Here is a 19,122-nt window from a genome sequence, read left to right as displayed (position 1 = left end):
CCCTCCACCCCCCAGGGTTTAAGAAAACTCCATAGCTCCTGTGAGATTCCTAGGAGGATACTCTGGGCTAATACAGTTGACCACTGACCCTACCAACCGTAGCTAGTGTTCAACATAGGATGACAGGTTAACCAGTTTTGCAAACTACCATTTTCCTCATTTTTAGGCATGAGGAAAGGATTATGATTTTGTCATTTTTATTTTCTATTTATCTATTTACCTAGAGTCCAGGGTTGACACAACTGACCTCAGAGTTGCTTATCCTATTTCCATATAGTCTATAATTGCTCTCCGTCACCAAGAGATTATAGATTCTCTTAATAAACATTCTTTAAAAGTAAACCAGATTTCATTGAGTTCATTTAAACTCACTTCCAAGTAGCCCCGGGATTTTTTTTGGTGTAAAGAGATTGGTGATTCTACCAAGTTTTAAAAATGTGTGCTAAGCATCCTTTTTTGGCCATGACACCCAAAATAAATAATGAAAACACGTCCCCAAGAGAGCTTTAGGAAAGTAAAAACAGCAATTAGTTTAAAGTGTCTTTTCAGTCTTCCTCTCCTATGTAAAACTAACCCTTGAGTTGCAGGTCCTATGAACATGAAGGAAGACCAACCAATCTGTCCTCACCTTCAAAACATTTCCAGGTCAAGAAAGAGGCAACGACATCTGGCTTTAGTTCTGTGCTACTTTCTATTTTTTATTAACCAAACTGCAGGTTTAAATGAGATTCGCACTGTTTTAGAGTCAAAAACCAAACTTCACCAGTCTTTTCTTTAGGAAGAATACTTGTACAGTGCTCGCAAACTGCAGAGATTCAAAAGGGCTTACTCGAAAGTCATTAAGAAAACTGGGGACTGTGGATTAGGGCTGGCGGCCACCTAGTCCTAGCTGGCAGCCTAGGCATCGCAGGCTGTAATGTCGGTGTAAATGTCAGTGTCAGCGGTGTTGGTGGTGACGGCAGCGGCAGCATCGTCATCGTCGGTGTTAGCGGTGGCGGCAGCAGTGGCCTGTGCAGCACTGTTACCATGGTGGTACATTAGGTAGCGGCTAGCCTGTATACTCTGCGCCATCACGTTGGTGCCGTGGCACGCCATCAGCAGCAAGTTTCGAGGCTGTACGCGGTAAGCGAAGCGCATGAAGGCCATCGAGTAGAAGATGAGCGCTGTCGTCATGCGGCCACTGATGATGTCCGGCGACGCCTTCATATCCCTAAAGGCGGCTATCGGTAGGCCCCAGTTGGCCACGGGCCCCCAAAAATGTGTGCTCATTATATAATCTCGGAACTCCTTGGTCTTCATGTAGTTCCTCGCCTTCTGCCACAGTGCCGCCAAGGCCGCCATGATCACTAAGCCGTGGGAACGCCAACGGATGAAGAGCCAGCTCATAATGGGAGGGGGCGCAGAGCCCGGAAGTCACAGCGTACCCGGATATGGCATCTGCCCAAGCGTAACTGCCGTAAAGTGTGCCAGACGGCATGGGCCGCTGTTGTGTGTGCCTTTTGAGGGCTGGAGCGCGGCCATTCTAGTGCCTTTTTTCACATACCTGAAGTGTATAGAGTGTATGCGTGTGTGCATGCAAGTCTCCCTCTAACAAAGATAGAATCACAACCTCATCCTTTGCTCCCATTGTGCTGCAGACATTTTAAAGTTCTCAGTGCTACACGTGCCACCCAGGAAAATGAGCATGGCTACCTGCTTCTCCTCAGCTCTACAGAAGGAAAGTTTGCTTGTTCAGTCCAGTCTGTCAACCGTGTCGTCTAGATGTTGATACAAAATTCTTCAACCAGATAAAGAATTTTAGTCCTTACACAGTTTGCTGGAGTGTTACTTGGAGGCACAGTGACATTTCGCCCCTAAATATTCCAGCATCTGGCTCTTAACAAGGACATTCTACTAACTTAACCACAATACAATAATCCACTCAGATACTTAACATTTAGTACAGTACTGTTATCTAATATGCAGTCCATATTTAAGTTTTACAATTTTATGGCTTTTTTTCTTGTGCGTGCGTGTGTGTGTGTGTGGGGGGAAGATCCAGGATCCAGGATCCAATGAAGATTCACATTTAGTTATCTCTTTTAGATTAATCTCCCTTAATCCAGAAGAGTTTTCAGTGTTGTCTTTAGTGACAGACATTTTTGAAGAATACAAGTCGATGGGTTTTCAGAATGTCCTTAATTTGGGTTTATTTTCTCATAATTAGATTTAGGTTGAACATTTTTTGGCAGGAATAGTATGTAGGTGATATCGTTTCCTTAATGCATCACGGTGGCAGACATAGGATGTTACTTTGTTCCATCATTGGTGATATTAAGTTTGATCATTTGGTTAAGGAGTTGTCTGCCAGGTTTCTCCATTGTAAAGGCACCCTTTCCTTCTGTAATCAAGAAATAATCCAGGGTAGCCTGTTTGACAATGTCGGATATTGTATTCTCCAACAGTCTTTCACCTAATAGTTAATATCCGTTGATGAAAATTCTTAATGACGAAACTGATGATTACTTTCTGAATGTTTTTTACTTTTTCCAATAAAAATAATTGTTGAAAAGTAATTAAAGTGTACATTGAAATATTAATATTTTAAGTAGTGATTTATAGACAAGCCTATTGTATCTTTAAAAGTTAACAAATTCATTACGTTCAGTTATATCCCAAATATGTCACAAATATAGCTTAAAAATACATAGTATAGCCATTGCTGAAAAGGAAAGCAGCATAATTTTTAGATAACCCTTTTAAAATGCTGGGCTTCCAAATATGGATGACTAGTATACTGGTGTAAATTAGTTCAGTATAAGTCTGAGTTAATAAATCAGCAAACATGAATTGAATGACATTTTAGGCTTATACTGCCAGATGTTCCAATGTCCTAAAATAATTGTGAGTTACTATTCCTTGTCCACAGAAGCTTTCAGTACTTGTAGATCATCTCACTTGTGTTATTACTGGGTTTCATTTACCTATTGCTGCGTAACGAATCGCCCCAAAACTTAGTGGCGTAGAACAACAATCCTTTATTTTACTCAACATTTGCGATTTGAGTGGGATTCAGTGGGGACAGCTCAGTCTGCTCCATGGATTGCCTGGGGCAGGTCAGCTTGAGGCTGGAAGATCCACTTTCAAAATGTCTCACTTAACATGGCTGGAAAGTTGGTACTAGTTGTTGGCTGGGAAGCTATGTGGCAGGCAGAATTCTAAGATGATCCCCAATGATCCTTTGAAAACTCAGTCTAGCCAGCACCTTCATTTTGGCCTCATTAGACCCTGATCACAGATTCCAGCTATGCTGTGCCCAGAATTCTGACCTATATACTGTGAGCTAATAAATAGGCACTGTTCAATTTATATTTTATTTTATTGTTTAAGCAAAGCAACCTTTGGTTGACCTCACAGATTGCAAGGACCTTGTCAGCTTACAATCCCTTATTTTTTATTTTATTTTATTTTTTATGCCTACAACACTTGGTCTTCCTAGGTGATCTCCCATCCAAGTACTAACCAAGCCCGACCCTGCTTAGCTTCCAGATGAGATGGGATTGGGCTTGTTCAGGGTGGCATGGCTGTAGACAAATGGGTACTGTTTTAAACCACTCAGTTTATGGTAATCTGTTGTGCAGCAATAGAAATATGATATTAATTATGCTGGTTTTTATAATCTAGCCTCAGAAGTCACATAAGATCACTTCCTCCAGTTACAAGTCTCCCTAAATTCAATGAGAGGGGACATAGACCCACTTTTCAAAGGAGTGTCAAAGTGACACTTTTAAGAAGAGCATGATGTGGGATGGGAAATATTGTGGCCACCTTTGGAAAATACGGTTTACCATAGAACTTAATTTGAAATCACATAATTATAGAACACTGGAGTTGAAAGGGTCTCACAGATTATCTGTCAAATAGGGATGATAGTGGTACATACCTCCCAGCAGTATTGTGAGGTTTCAATGTGTTAATCTTTGTCAGTATTGAGTAAAGGGCTTGGTATGCAATAAGCGCTCAGTGAATTTCAGCTATTATCATTATCATCATCCAATCCAACCCCCTCATTTTACAAAGAAGGCGTGAAGCCTTGAGAGATCATGTTATTTGCCGTGGTGACACAGTGAATTCATGGTAGACCAGGATTAAGTTTTCCTATTTCTCACATCAGTTCTCTGCACAAATCACTTTGATATGTTTCTGTCCTTCCAATTATGTTGTAAGTTCCCTTAGGCCAGGGAAAGTATTACTAAATGAAATATTCCTTCTCCCCACAAGCCTTTCTAACGTGCTGACTAGATGTGGCCCATATTGAACAAGACAAGGTCTGTCTGTTCAGAGGGGTATTTTACAGGTAGAGAAATATAAGTACAGAAAATGTATAAGTGACTTTCCTGGTAGGTTCCAGACTGGTGGGTGCCAGCTAAATATAGCTTTTCTATAAGTTTTGTGCCTGGCTGATATTTGTTGGTTGTTACAGTAGCAGTGAATGGCCCAAACAAAGGCTAAGACATTATAATGGAACTTGACCAGCACTTGAAGGGAGACTTGAGAAAGATACAGGGCAAGAAATGAGCAACTCTGTGGAGAAGTCTACCTGGCTGAAGCAAAGATAGTGACGAAACAATTTTGAGATTAGAGAACATCTGTAATGCTATACTGTGACTACCCTTACCCACGGGTAAATTAGTCCTGCTGTATATTTTACTGTTTTAATAGACTAAACAGCTCAAGGTTTATCATTATTTTAATTAACATTTCTTTACCATTTTTGGAAGTGGCATTTCTACTGTCTTTGGTGCCTCTCCAACATAAAGGTGTGTGACTCAACCCAGAGACAGTAGGATGAACATGGTCAGCAAGTTCACCATCATCTTTCAAAGGGAAAGGATGGGAGGAGACAAGCAAATTAAAAGGTAGATCCCAGTCTACTGAAAATGTGCCACACACACATACTTTCTTTTAATCAAGATTCCAAGTCACAGGTCCCATGAAATCCAGCTTGACTTTAACGACCCTACACCCACATGATCTTCGGTGAGTTCCAATGCAATGGACCATAGACAGCACATCTTTTTATTTTAATTATTTTTTAAGCTTTTTATCTTGAAATAATTTCAAAGTCACAGGAAAGTGAAAATAGTTTAAAACAAGAAGAAGTGTCAAAAGAACTCCCATATATCTTTCATCCAGCTTTACCAGCTGTTGACATTTTGCCACATTCGTTTTATTGTTTTCTCTACCCTAAGGGTATTTCTCAAGAACTTCAGTATGTATTTTGTGTATTTCCTAAGCATATGGACATTCATGGACTTTCTTTTACATTACCGCAATACACCCATTCAAAATCAAGACATTTAACATTGATATAATACCATAATCTACAATCCTTATTCAAATTTTGCCAATTGGCCCAATAATGTCCTGTATAACAATTTTGTTTTTCTAGTCCAGGATCCAGACCAGGATCGCATATTGCATTTTAACTGTGATGTCTCTTTAGTCTTCTTTAATTTACGATAGCCATCCACTTTTTTTTTTTTTTTTGGCATTCGTGACCTTGACATTTTAGAAAAGTAAAGGTCAGCTATTTAATAGAATGTCCCTCAGTTTGGGTTCATTTGATGTTTCTACTTGCCTACCTTCAGGCTGTTCATTTTGTGCAGGAGCCCCACAGGAGTAATGTTCTGTCTGCAGTGCATCACATTAGGAGGTTTGTGAGGCCTAGTGTCTGGTTTACCAGGGATATTAAAGTAGTGTTCACCAGGTTTCTCCACTGTAAAGTCAGCATTTCCCCCTTTTCATTTAATAAGTAATTTGTTGGAGGTATGCTGAGGCTATGTAAATATTCATTTCCTCATCCAATATTTAACCTACTAGATTTAGCATCCATTGATGATTCTGACTTGGATCAAGTGTTACTCTAATGATGGCAACATTTTATTTTTTTAAATGATTTTCTGTCTTGTGGTTTAAAACAAAAATCAGAAATGTATTTCATTAAAGTTGCCCTGGAATGCTGGACAACATTTACAAAGTATAAGACTGATTCTGAATTATGGCTGTGAAAATTGAACATTTAAGACTTTGGTATTTTATGAAAATTTCCCCTCCATCCTATGCTCATTTCCTTGGAATATTTGCTCTTAAATTCTACCAAAGGGAATAAATAGCATAGTGCCTCAAGAGAAGCTGGACGAATAAAATAGGCAGGTATATTGGCTCTGCTATTTTCAGTTACTGCTGAAAGTAATTTTAAAGCCATCTGTGATTCTGATTCTAATCTCCTGCCTTCTTACACGCTGTTTTTTTTTCCCCTCATGTGGATACAATGGCTGAAGGCTGGTGGTTTCCAGCATCTTCCAGTAGCTACCAAAACGTCACTTAAGTGTGTTGTACCTCAATTTCTCTAGCTATAAAATGCCCCCTTGTCTCTAGTCTGGTCTGGGTTCCTTAGTGCAATTAAGGGACAGGATCCAGCTTCCAGTGAACTGCTACTTCCTCCCTTTTGTCTCTGCCTTATTCCTCTGTCTTCCTAATAGGCCAATGGTGAAACAAGCAAAAGGCTGCAAAGCCTTCCTTCACCAGCTCTCTTGTCGGGGCTTCATTTGGAGGGGGTCCTGTCATAGGAAATAGGTTAGTGTCTACTCCTTATACTTAGACTGACCAAGTCAGTATGAGAAGCCAGGCCCATTCAGCCACCAGAGTGGAGCCTGGGGCCCAAGAGAAACTGGTGGAGATGTTGAGGGGAGGGTTTTGCCTTTGAGATACCCAAAGCCAAGTGTCTGGTGATGAGCCTGGAGAGGGGGCAGTGTTGTTATGTAAAACCAGCAGTCAATCGGAAAGAAGAGTTGGCCACAGAGCAGAGAACAGAACAAGCTGGAATCTGCTAACAGCTCTGAGTTTGTCTTCCACTGTATTTAATGCCCACTGCCTTCTGAGAGTCATGTTTACTTCCTTGTGCCAAATCTCTTACAATGATCTCTGAGCCAACTCTTACCTGGAACCATGGGTGGAAGGTAATTCTGGGAAACATGGTCCTGGCTCAGCCAGGCTTTTTAAACTTTGCCATGTTTATAATTCTCTCTCTCTCTCTCTCTCTCTCCCTCTCTCTCTATATAGATATAGATATAGATATAGATATAGATATAGATATAGATATGTGTGTGTGTGTGTGTGTGTATGTGGGTGCCTATACATGTGATATATGTGTGTATCTATATTTACTCCGTCATATACAGACACACCTCATTTTATGGTGCTTTGCTTTATTACACTTCATAGATAGTGTGTTGTTTTACAAATTGAAGGTAAGACCCTCCAACAGCAAGAAGATTCCATCTCGCTGAAGGCTCAGATGGTGGTTAGCATTTTCTAGCAATTAAGTATTTTTTAATTAAGGTACACACATGTTTTTTTTTTTTTGTAGACAATGCTGTTGCACACTTAATACACTACAGTATGAACATAACTTTTCTATGTACTGGGAAACCAAAAATTCATGTGACTCACTTTTATTATATTTGCTTCCTTATGGTGGTCTGGAACTGAACTTGCAACAACTCCAAGGTGTGTGTATATATGTATGTGTATATATATATTCTGTATTCAAACACACATTACTATTTATCTGAACCATTTGAGAGTAGGTCACAGACATTATTCTGCTTTACTTGTTAATATTTCAGTATTTCCTAAAAAGAGATATTCTCTGTTGTAACTATAGTACAAGTAACATTGTATACTTTATGTAATTATAGTCCATATTTCAATTCTGTCAATTGTCCCAATAATGTCTTTTTTTTCTTCAATAAGATTCCAACCCAGAATCATGCAGGATATTTTGTTGTCCCCTTTCACCTGGATCAATTTCTCAACTAGTCAAGGCAGTGTCCAGTTTTTCCACTGTAGAGTTATAACTCTGCCCCTTGCAGCTAGTAAATGATCCATAGATAGATACTTTAAGACTATGTAAATATCCTGTTCTTTATCACACTTTCTCTCTTGTAGATTTTGCATCAATGATTCATGTACAAATCATCATTTACTGTGATGGATGCAAAGTGACAATTTTTCAATCCTACCAGTCCTTCCACATATGTCAGTCAGCACTGCTGTATAGAACCTCCCTTTCCCCCCATTGATATACTTACCTATTTATTATTGTGTGGTCTCATAGATTCCTATTTTATTCAGTGGGTTATAATCCTTTATTGTCTTAATTTTGCTGTCCTAATTGGCCCGTATTTGGACAGTAGGAGCCCCTTAAAGCTGTCTCCTCTGACCTTTCAGTATTAAACTACATAAAAAGGTATACCCTGCATGGATGTTTCCTCAATTTATTCCATGTTGTAACCCCACTCCCCCAACACACACACATCTTATAGGCAACTAACTTCATAGTTTTCTGGTTCATTCTTCCTGTGTTTCCTTTTGCAAAAATATATGCAAATTTACTTATATATGCATATTTACTTATTTCCCCTTTTAAAAAATATTTCATTTTATTAGTTTCAAGAATACAGGACATTGGTTAGACATTTATGTTGTTTATAAAATGATCCTCCTAATTGCTTTTTCCTCTGGCTCTCCACCTAGCCATCACATTAATGCTAACTGCATTCCATATGCTGTGCTCCCCATCCCCGTGACCATCTATCAACTACTACTTTGTACTTTTTTAACCATTCACCCCTTTCTCCCAGCCCCCCAACTCTCCTCCCCTCTGGCCATCACCAGATTGTCCTCTATATTTGTCAGTCTGTTTTTGATTAGTTTGTTCTTATTGTTCCTTAGATTCCACATGTAAATGAAATCATTTGGTATTTATCTTTCTCTGTCTGACTTACTTCACTCAGCATAACCTCTAGGTCCATCCATGTGATTGCAAATATTAGAATTTCATTTTATTTTAATGGCTGAGTAATATTCCATTGTATATATGAACCATAACTTCTTTCTCCAATCATCTGTTAATGGGCCATTTAGGTTGCTTCCATAACTTGGCTATTGTACATTGTGCTGCCATGAACATAGGGGTGCATAGATCTTTACGAATTATTATTTGCCCTTTCTTACACAAATGGGGACAGACTATACTCTTTTTCATTTTACAATATATCCAGGAAACTACCCCATTTCATCTCATAGAGATCTTCTACATTCCCCCTTTTTATAGCTAGTTTAATGTTAATCTGATAGATGAGAAATGGTATCTCACTCTACTGTTTATGTAACAGCTGTATGAAGGTATGATTCACATACCTTACAACTTAAAACTCAACCCATTTAAAGCATACAATTCCGTGGTTCTTAGTATATCCACAGAGTTGTGCAACCATCACTACAATCACTTCTAGAATATTTCCATCACCCCCAAAAGAAATTCTGTACCCATTAGTGGTCATTCCTCATTCCCCACTCTCCGAAGCCCCTGGCAACCTGTAAACTACTTTCTGACCCTAGGATTTGCCTCTTCTGGACACTATATATAAATGAAATCATACAATATGACATTTTGTGTCTGGCTTCTTTTGCTTAGCATGTTTCCAAGGTTCATCCATGATGTAGCATGTAGTAGTACTTCATTCCTTTTTATGGTGGAATACTATTCCACTCTGTGGGATATACTACATTTTGTTAATCCATTCATCATTTGATGGACATTTGGGTTGTTTCCATTTTGGCTTTTATGAATAATGCTGCCAGGGACACCCACGTACAAGTTTTTGTATGGATGTATGTTTTCATTTCTGTTGGTTAGATAACCTAGGAGCAGAATGGCTGGGTCATATAACTCTGCTTAATCTTTTGAGAAACTGCCAGACTGTCTTCCAAAGTGGCTGCAAAATTTTACATTCCCACCAGCAATATATGAGACTTCCAATTTCTCCACATCCTCACTAACACTTGTTATTATGTCTCGTTTATTATAGTCTTCCTAGTTGGTTTTCTCAGGATAGTTTTATTTGAATTCTTATGATGAGTGAATTTGAACATCTTTTCACATGTTTAAGGACAATTTTAATATCTTTTTAGGTGAACTGCCTATTCATGTCTTCGGCTCATTTCTAAATAGGAATTTTGGACTTCTTCCTTTCAAATTTTGAAAGCTCTTTATAGAGATATTAGTACTTGATCTGTGAAGATGTTGCAAATGTTTTCTCCTAGTTGTCATTTGTTGACATTTTTATGGTGTTTCTAACATCATTACTCATACTTTTTGCAAATAGTGAATGAATAGACAAAATGTGGTAATATCCATACAAGAAATACCATTCAACAATAAAAAGGAATGAACTATGGATACATGCTACGACATAAAGGAACCTCAACATTATGCCCAGCAAAAGGAGCCAGACAGAAGGGACCACAATAGTGTATGGTGTCACTTATATAAAATGTCCAGAAAAGGCAAATCTGTAGAGACAGTAGATTAGTGGTTGCCAGGGGCAGGGGATCAGGTGGGAAATAGGATTAACAGCAAATGTGCGTGAAGAATCTTATTGGGGTGATCAAATGATTTATGGTAATCTTCTACAACATGGTCAATTTATTAAAACATCATTGAAATAGGTACTTATATGATATCTAAAATATGCTTCAACAAAATTACTAAAAATGTAAAAAATTTAGATTTATCAACATTTTATTTTATTGCATCTGAATTTTGAGTCATTAGAAAAGTTGTTCCCTACACTTAGGCTATAAAGTAATTCACCCTATTTTCTCCTAGTACTTGTATGGTTTCCTTCTCTCTTTATTTTCTCATATGGGTATCCTGTTGCCCCAACATTATGCATTAAAAAGTCCACTTTTGCCCAATGATGTGAGATGCCACCTTTATCATATACTAAATTTTCATATGAATTTCAGTCTATTTCTGGATTTTCGATTCTATTCCATTGGTTTGTCTCTTAATGCACCAGTACCATACTGTTTCAATCAGAGAGGCTTTGTTTTAATATCTGATAGGGCTAGTTCATCCATGTAACTTTCCCTTTTCAGTGTTTTCTTAGTTTTCCACACATAAACTTTAGGATCAACTTCTCTAGCTCCATAAAAATATTTTTGTTTTCATTGAGCTCACATTAAATTGGATAATTAACTTAGAACTGACATTCTTATGTTATTGTAGTTGAATTTCATCCACCAAAAAGATATGTTGAAGTTCTAACCCCGGTACCATAGAATGTGACCTTATTTGAGAATAGGGTCATTGCAGATGTAATTATGTAGTCAAGATGAGGTATTACTGGTGTAGGGTAGGCCTTTAATCCAATATGACTGTTGTTCTTATAAGGAATTCAAGACTGTTAACAAATACACCCTGAGTTTTCAGCCTGCTGGCCTGCCTCCACAACCACATGGACTAATTCCTTAAAATAAATCTGTGTGTGTGTGTGTGTGTGTGTGTGTGTTATATTCTCTAGAACACACTGACTAATATACGTGTTGTCTTCCTATTCAAAAAGATGTCTTCTCATTTGTCAAGCCTATTTTTGTGTCTTTTAGGAGTTTTTCAAAGTCGAAACGTGTTTTCTATATACACGATTCTTAAAGGGCAGCCAGGCTAGATATAAAATTCTTGGCTTGCATCTTCTTTCCTTAGATTTCTTAAAAATGCTGTTCCACTCTTGCAATACTTTGTGTATTACTCTTGAGGTCTGATGCCAGGTGAATTTTCCTCTTCATATAAGAAATCTGACCTTGGAGCTCTGAAGATCTTCTCTTTGTCTCTAATGTCTAAAATTTTATTAAGATATGTCTCAGAGTTGATAGATTACAAGTCCAATTTTATGATATTTAACAGATAAAATTGCATGTTTAATCAATATAATCAGAGGAAATGTTTGAATTTATAAAATTTATAAAGTCAGTTTTCTCAAGTATGTGGTGGATCCTTTCAATATGTAGATTTTTCTCATTTCTGGAAAGTTTCTTTGGATTCAAGATTTTAAAAATTAGGTCTCTTCCATTGCTGCTTTTCTTCAGGACTCAAATTATATCTACATTAGAGTTTTCTTGTATATTTTCCATTTCAACCACTTTTTTCTCTGACGCTTTTTACTCTGTTACCTGCTTTTCATTTTCTTGGTTTTCCCCTCCATCTTTATGCAGTTATCTTTTATTAAATTTTCATTTGAATCTATTCTCCCTTGTAATTTATTCATTTGAGATGGTTGTCTTTGACTTCAGTTTTTTTCTTGAGTTCAGTCAGCTCTCTTGCATTTCTACCTGTTTGCCTATTTCCATTCTTAGTTTTTACATTTCTGATTTTAGGATGTTTTATATTAAAAGACATATTTAAGTGTCTTTAATTCAGTTTGGATTTTTTATGGTTGGCTTTTATGGGGAGAATTTTTATTAGCTGATTTTTATTTTCTGTTTTCTTCTTAAAGTAGTTTTGCCTTGAGTTTAATCTTTTTCTACTTCCAAGGCATTTTCTAGATAGAGTTCCTAGTTAATAGCACCTTCTTCTCAAAGAACAAACAGGGTCATTGCCACAGCAGGTGGGAGTGGGGACAAGCAGAGGCTGTGGTAAAGGACTAGCTTTTAATTTTTAATTTCAAATCCATTGCGGACCAGTATTTTTGTAAAATACAATGAAAATAACTTTTAATGACAAAAAATTACAAGTCCAATGTTATGATATTTAACAGATAAAATTACATTTTTAATCAATATAATCAGAGAAAATGTATGAATTTATAAAAACTATGCATTCATTGAAAGTGAATATATAGGCAAGTAATAATCGCTATTATTTTCATAACTTTATCATTCCACAGTTGTAACTAAGTTATGAGTCAAAGAATTCCCCACATTAAATGCCTATATACACACTTTGAACAAAAACTATGTATATTAATAATAATTTAAAGTTTTAAATTGACAAATACACTTGGTTGCTTGTTAACCTATCTAATTGAGGTTGAATTGTTGATAGTGCTACATATAGGGGATGATGTATAGCTAAACTGTTTCTATGTCTTATCTTAACATTTATACTAGAGAAACTAATTTCACAGAACTATGTTGACAGGAAAGAAAAGATATTTTAAAGTAATTCAGCAAATTCGGGATATTCTTTTTTAATTTTAATCCAAAATAAAAGCAAGTGATGATTTATTCCTAAAATGTCTTCAAATCTTCATCCAGTTCCAACAATTTGTGATGTAAAAGTTAGAGTTAAATATAAATTCTAAATTTTATATACTTTTGGGTAACGGTTGGCAAACTAACCTTAAACTAGCTCCCATTATGACACAGTTTTGTTGTGCATGACTAGGACACAGCTTGTTCTGTATATGACTCACCTTGCAAGCTTTACAACACCCAAACTGGTCTGTACCTTTTTTTAATGAGATGAGTTTACTGATCATGGTTTTGGATATCATATAATGTCAAATGGCTATAAAAATTTCTCAACACTGATCTCAATTTTTGTACTTATCACATCGAAGACTGATAACAACCTACAGATTGGTTCCAGTCTGCAAGCTGCTTTAATCAGTCCACTTAGTCCATTCAAAAGTTACTGGAATACTTCTTCGATTTTCAGGGATAGCTGAAGGTAAAAGGAACAGTAAAGGAGTAGTAGACACAAAACTTATAAGAACCAACTATGACCTTGTTATCTTTTGAAGCAAGAACATCTACCCCCAAATTCCTTCCTCATTTTGTCATGTATTATGTTTATATATCCCGAATACCACTTTTTCTTTCCTTATCTGCCTCCCACCCATCTTTCTTTCCATCACATAAAGCTATCATAATAAAGGTATCACATAAAGGTGATTAACTTGAAAATTTAGTCCACGAATATCATATGGTGCCAAAAAGTAAATAAGTACAAGAAAAATGATAGGGACATGTCAGAAGGACACAGAAACTAATGAAAGGTGTTCCAATTGGCCAAATCTAGGACAACTGAGTGACAAAATAAATGACAGTAATGGATTATAACACAGAGATAAAAACAAATATCCATGTTCATGTGATATAAATAATAGAATAGATAAATTAATGGGAGGGAAGGGAAAGCTCTTCTTTACAGAATTCCAATTAATATAGAAGGAATAATGGAATGAGAAAGTCATCATTCAGCATATTACTATTATTATAGTAATAATTATTTCAGGCCTGAGTCATCGGTAGATGATAAAATCAATGGGTGAAAAAAGGATGAAAGTAGGATATAAATATAGTCTTAAAGTACCTAATTACAAACAAAAAATAACTTTATAGAGGAGCAATCTGGCAGGTACTACCTTAACCAGTTACCATCACCAAAATGAGACATACTGATATTACATACCTCCTAACAAAGATGCGCTGAGGTGGACACAACACTTCTGTGGTATTCTTTCCAAAAAATGCATAACCTGAATTTCATTATGAGCAAACATCAAACAAACTCAAACTGAGGGACAATCTATAAAATAACTGGCCATAACTCTTTAAAGTGAACTGTCTCAAATTAAAGGAGACTAAGTAGACATGACAACTAAATGCAATGTGTGCTCACGAATTAGATCTTGAGCCATAAAAAGGTCATTAATAGGACAATTAAGATGACTTAACCAAAGTTTGTTATTCGTGTTCACAACACAAGAAACTGGCTAGTATACAACAATAATGGTACAATGATGGGTCCAAGCAGAGTTCCTTGAATTTAATTGTTATTATGGTTTATATTAAGCATTCACAAACCTTAGAACATGTTATCCCACTGAATGCTAAAAAATTTTTTCCAAACCTGGAGTGATACCATCCCCATTATATATTAAACACTTTGATTCAAAGAGATTAAGGGATTTGCCCAGGATTATTCAGCAACTAAGTGGCAAAGCGGTGAATTGAATTCATCTGTATGACTCAGATCATTTTAATTACAGTATTTCTTACTAATGACCTTCTCCAACAACTCTTTTTTTTCCCAAGAAACCATTGCATAGTCATTTTGTCATGAGAAGTCTAGAAATTTTGCCTAGTCTAAGGTTAGAAGGCTTGATGCCACTGCATGACTCATACAGTGGTCATTGACCCCAGTTCCTACCTATTTTTGAAATTGTTGGTTTGATTATCCATTATAAAGTAAGTTTATGTCTTCCATATTATTTGGTACCAAGGAAAATGGATTGAGAATGTCATTCTTACAAATAAAAACATAACAAAAGAAAATAAAAATCAATTCTATATTATTCCTAATAAAATTAGGCCACAAGTAGTATCTACCACATGTAAAATCTTAGATATTTTATAAACCTGGAATATTCTACAAATTAGACATAAAGTGATTAGGTTTTCTCTTTCAGTGTCAGTGGAATAGATAGCCATGAGTCTGGCTTTCCTGCCTCTCACACATTGTGATTTATGTTCCCGAACAAATTAGACTTAATTTAAGAGCAAATCATCAGCAACAGGTATAATAATCTTGGCAGAACATTTATTTTAATTAATTGCTTTCTGTCTAATGTAGATAGAAGGGTGCTGATGCCATTTACCCTATAAGGATTAGTGCTGTTGTGTAATTAATTTTTTTCTTCCCCTAGAACTTAAAGTCTCATCAGTTTTAAATTACAAAGGCATTGGTTTACTTCATATTTAATCATAACAATCTAACTTCTACGGCACTGTTTATAGAAAAAACTTGTGAAAATAAAAAGAATTTTAACTACTTTGCAGTATTATAGATTCCTGCTCCCCAAACATAAGCCCTGTTGGGTTCTTTGGGAGTCAGAGTGTTCTGGGGCTAGGCAGCTGAAAAACCGTCATCCCAGAAACTTGGCAGCCGGTAGCTGTGGAGAATACTTGAGTGATTTTTGAATGGTGTTGTTTTTCTTCCCTGTGGAGTTATCGGCTTCACTATTATTTATAGTCCAATGAGAAGCAAAAAGAAAACAAAAATTTCTTCCACTCCATGGATGCTTAACACTATGTTTGTTAAAGATATCTTGCAGTAAGTGATAAAAAACACAACAAAATAAATTCCATCTTCTCAAACCTGCCAACCTCAATGTTATTTAGAAATGATTTGATCTTTCCAAAGAGGCAGAAACAGCCAATACTAAACCCAAGTAGGATTCCCAGGGGCAGGGCAGCATAACTCTCTGCTAAAATATTATAACTACGTCGACATGAAATTTTACATCTTAATATGTCTTTGAAAATTATAACCTTTAAGCCTTTACTTTAGATAGTCCTTCATATCCTAACCAATCAGTTGCTTATTCATTTTAAAAATGTTATAGGGAAATTTAAACTTTTCCTACCTAAAGTCTGGTATGAATTTATCATCCATTCTCTATGAATTCAACAGGAGCGGTAATTAAAATGTCTACCTTTTATTTGGTACAATCTCATGAGGCAGTGAGAATAAACAAATGTAAAAAAAAATATATGAGGCTTCTGGTCAAGACGGCAGAGTAAATAAATGCTGTGCTTACCTCCTCCCATAACCCCATCAAAATTACAACTACAGAACAATCATCATTGAGAATTACCTGAAGTCTAGCTGATCAGAAGTCCTATAACTAAACATATATACAAGAAGCTACATCAAGACTGGTAATGGTAGGACAGGTGGAGATGCGGAACAGGCTGGTTGCACATCCATGTATAGCAGTTAAAAATTAAGAGGACTGTCTTGGTTGTGGAGGCACTCCCTGAGGAGCGACGAGTCCCAGCCACGCACCAGGCTCCCCAGCTCAAGGTTCTAGTGCCAGGGAGAGAGGTCCCCATAACTTCTGGCTGTGAAAACCAGTAGAGATTGTGGCTGAGTGAGTCCCAGGCATTCCTCTTAGAGGGCCTGTGCACATACATGCTGACAAAATCACTCACTCTGAGCTCCAGTGCTGGGGCAGCAGCTTGAAAACTACCAGGGACATACAAGGAGGAACTGAATTGTCTGGCTTCAGGGCGAGGGCTGGAGGGTCAGCTTTCTCCCAGATAAAAGTGCTAGCAGAAGCCATTGTTCCTTTGTTGAGCCCTCCCCCTACTGAGCCTACATGCGTATGTGGGCACCATATTTGAGTCTCCATCAACATAGCTAACACTGTTCACGGTGCCCTGGTGATTCCCTGAGACCTTGCTCCACCCAACTTGCAGGCCCAGCCAAGACACTTCCAGTGGCTTTTCCATACAAATGGCCTGTCCTTGGCTCATGCTGCAGACTTTCCTAAAATCTCTCAAAGGTTCGCAAACCCCAAACAAGCAGCATCTGGCCTTGGCATGCGTTCTACCTCTTGCTAAGCAACCCCAAGCCTAGTACTAGTGGCAGCCAGCCTCAGTTCACAGTTTAGTCTCTCCCAGGTATCTCCAAGTCCAGTAATAGTGGCAACCATCTGCAGATCACTTTGTAGCTTATACCAAGTGGCCCTGGGAAGGGCACAGGCAGTGGCTAACCTCGGACTGTACCAGATGACCTCCTAAGAGGCCCCAGAACCAACATACTTGGTGGCCAGCTTCAGACTACACCAGAGCACCACCCAACCACTTCCATAAATGACATACCCAAAGGGCAGACTTGGCAGGCACCAGAGCCCCAATATAGCAAATCCTACTCTGTAGGGTCAACTCCTGCACCATAGCTCTATGGTAGTCACAGCTGGTCCTCACAGCCAATCAGCCTGAGGGTCAGTCCCTCCCGTTGATGTGCAAACAACAATCAAGGCTCAACTACAACAGGTTGGCACAGATAATCCATACGAGGGACACACCTGGTGACTAGGGAGACAGCCACCAGGCCCCATAGGACACCTACTACATAGAGCACTCTACCAAGCCTGGGAAACAGCAGCTCTATCTAATACATGGAAACACAGGAAGGCAGCCAAAATGAGACAAAGAAACATGTCCCAAGTGAAAGATCTGAACAAAGCTCCAGAAAACTAAACAAAATGGAGATAAGCAATCTACCAGATGTAGAGTTCAAAAAACTGGTTATAAGGACACTCAATGATCTCAGTGAGAAGTTCAACAAAGAGAGAGGCAACATAAAAATGAAGATAGAAAACATTTAAAAAAACAGAAATGAAGAATGCAGTAACTGAAATAAAGAATATATTATAGGAAATCGACTGTAGATTTGATGAAGCAGAGGATTGAATCAGCAATTTGGAAGATAAGATATAAGAAAACACCCACTCAGAATAGCAACAAGAAAAAAAAATCCAAAAATGAGGATAGTTTAAGGGGCCCTGGGACAGCATCCAGCCTACCAACATTGGCATCATAGGGGCACCAGAAGGAGAAGAGAGAGCAAGGAACTGAGAATCTATTTGAAGAAATGATGAAAAACTTCCTTAACCTGGTGAAGGAACTATACTAGGAAGCACTGAGAGTCCCAAACAAGATGAACTCAAAGAGGCCCACACCAAGACACATTATACTTAAAATGCCAGAGGTTAAAGACAGAGAGAATCTTAAAAGCAGAAAGAGAAAAGTAGTTAGTTACCTACAAGGGAACTCCCATGAGACTGTAAGCTGATTTCTCAACAGAAACTTTGCAGGTCATAAGGGATTGGCATAAAATATTCAAAGTGATGAAAAGCAAGGACTTACAACCAAGATTATTCTACCCAGCAAAGCTATCATTGAGAATCAAAGGACACATAAAGAGCTTCCCAGACAAGAAAAAACTTGAGTTCATCACCACCAAACCAGTATTATAAGAAATGTTAAAGGGAATTCTTTAAAAAGAAGAAAATGGTAAAAAATGTGAATAAAATGGCAATAACAACATATCTATCAACAATTATTTTAAATGTAAATGGATTAAAAAGACATAGGGTCGCTGTATGAAAACAAGGCCTTTACATATGCTGCCTACAAAAGACTCACTTCAGATCAAAAGACACACACAGACTGAAAGTAAATAATAATAATAATAATAATAATAATAATAATAATAAAAAGCTGGGTAGCAATACTTATACTAGACAAAACAGACTTTAAAATAGAGGCTATACCAAGAGACAAAGGACCTAGTAATTCCACTTCTGGGTATTTAGCCAAAGAAACCCAAAACACTAATTTGAAAAGACATATGCATCTATATAGTCATTACAGCATTATTTACAACAGCCAAGTATGGAAGCAACCTAAGTGTCCATCTATAGATGAATGGATAAAAAG

At 37.4% G+C, this 19,122-nt stretch overlaps 1 protein-coding gene and 1 pseudogene across 1 annotated transcript; both read right to left on the bottom strand.

The window, feature by feature from the left end:
* Positions 1 to 362: 362 nt before the first annotated feature.
* MPC1L (mitochondrial pyruvate carrier 1 like) lies at positions 363 to 2,446 on the bottom strand. Its single transcript, XM_016156544.2, has one exon. The coding sequence runs from the start codon at positions 1,384 to 1,386 to the stop codon at positions 898 to 900; it is 489 nt and encodes a 162-aa protein (XP_016012030.2). The 5' UTR covers positions 1,387 to 2,446; the 3' UTR covers positions 363 to 897.
* A 1,007-nt stretch (positions 2,447 to 3,453) lies between these two features.
* On the bottom strand, positions 3,454 to 3,571 carry LOC118608464 (annotated as a pseudogene).
* Between the last annotated feature and the right edge of the window lie 15,551 nt (positions 3,572 to 19,122).

This window comes from Rousettus aegyptiacus, unplaced genomic scaffold (genome assembly GCF_014176215.1).
Source record: "Rousettus aegyptiacus isolate mRouAeg1 unplaced genomic scaffold, mRouAeg1.p scaffold_m13_p_9, whole genome shotgun sequence".
Taxonomy (NCBI): Eukaryota; Metazoa; Chordata; class Mammalia; order Chiroptera; family Pteropodidae; genus Rousettus; species Rousettus aegyptiacus.
The sequence above is the reverse complement of the archived record's forward strand: the minus strand, read 5'-3'. Positions and strand labels throughout refer to the sequence as shown.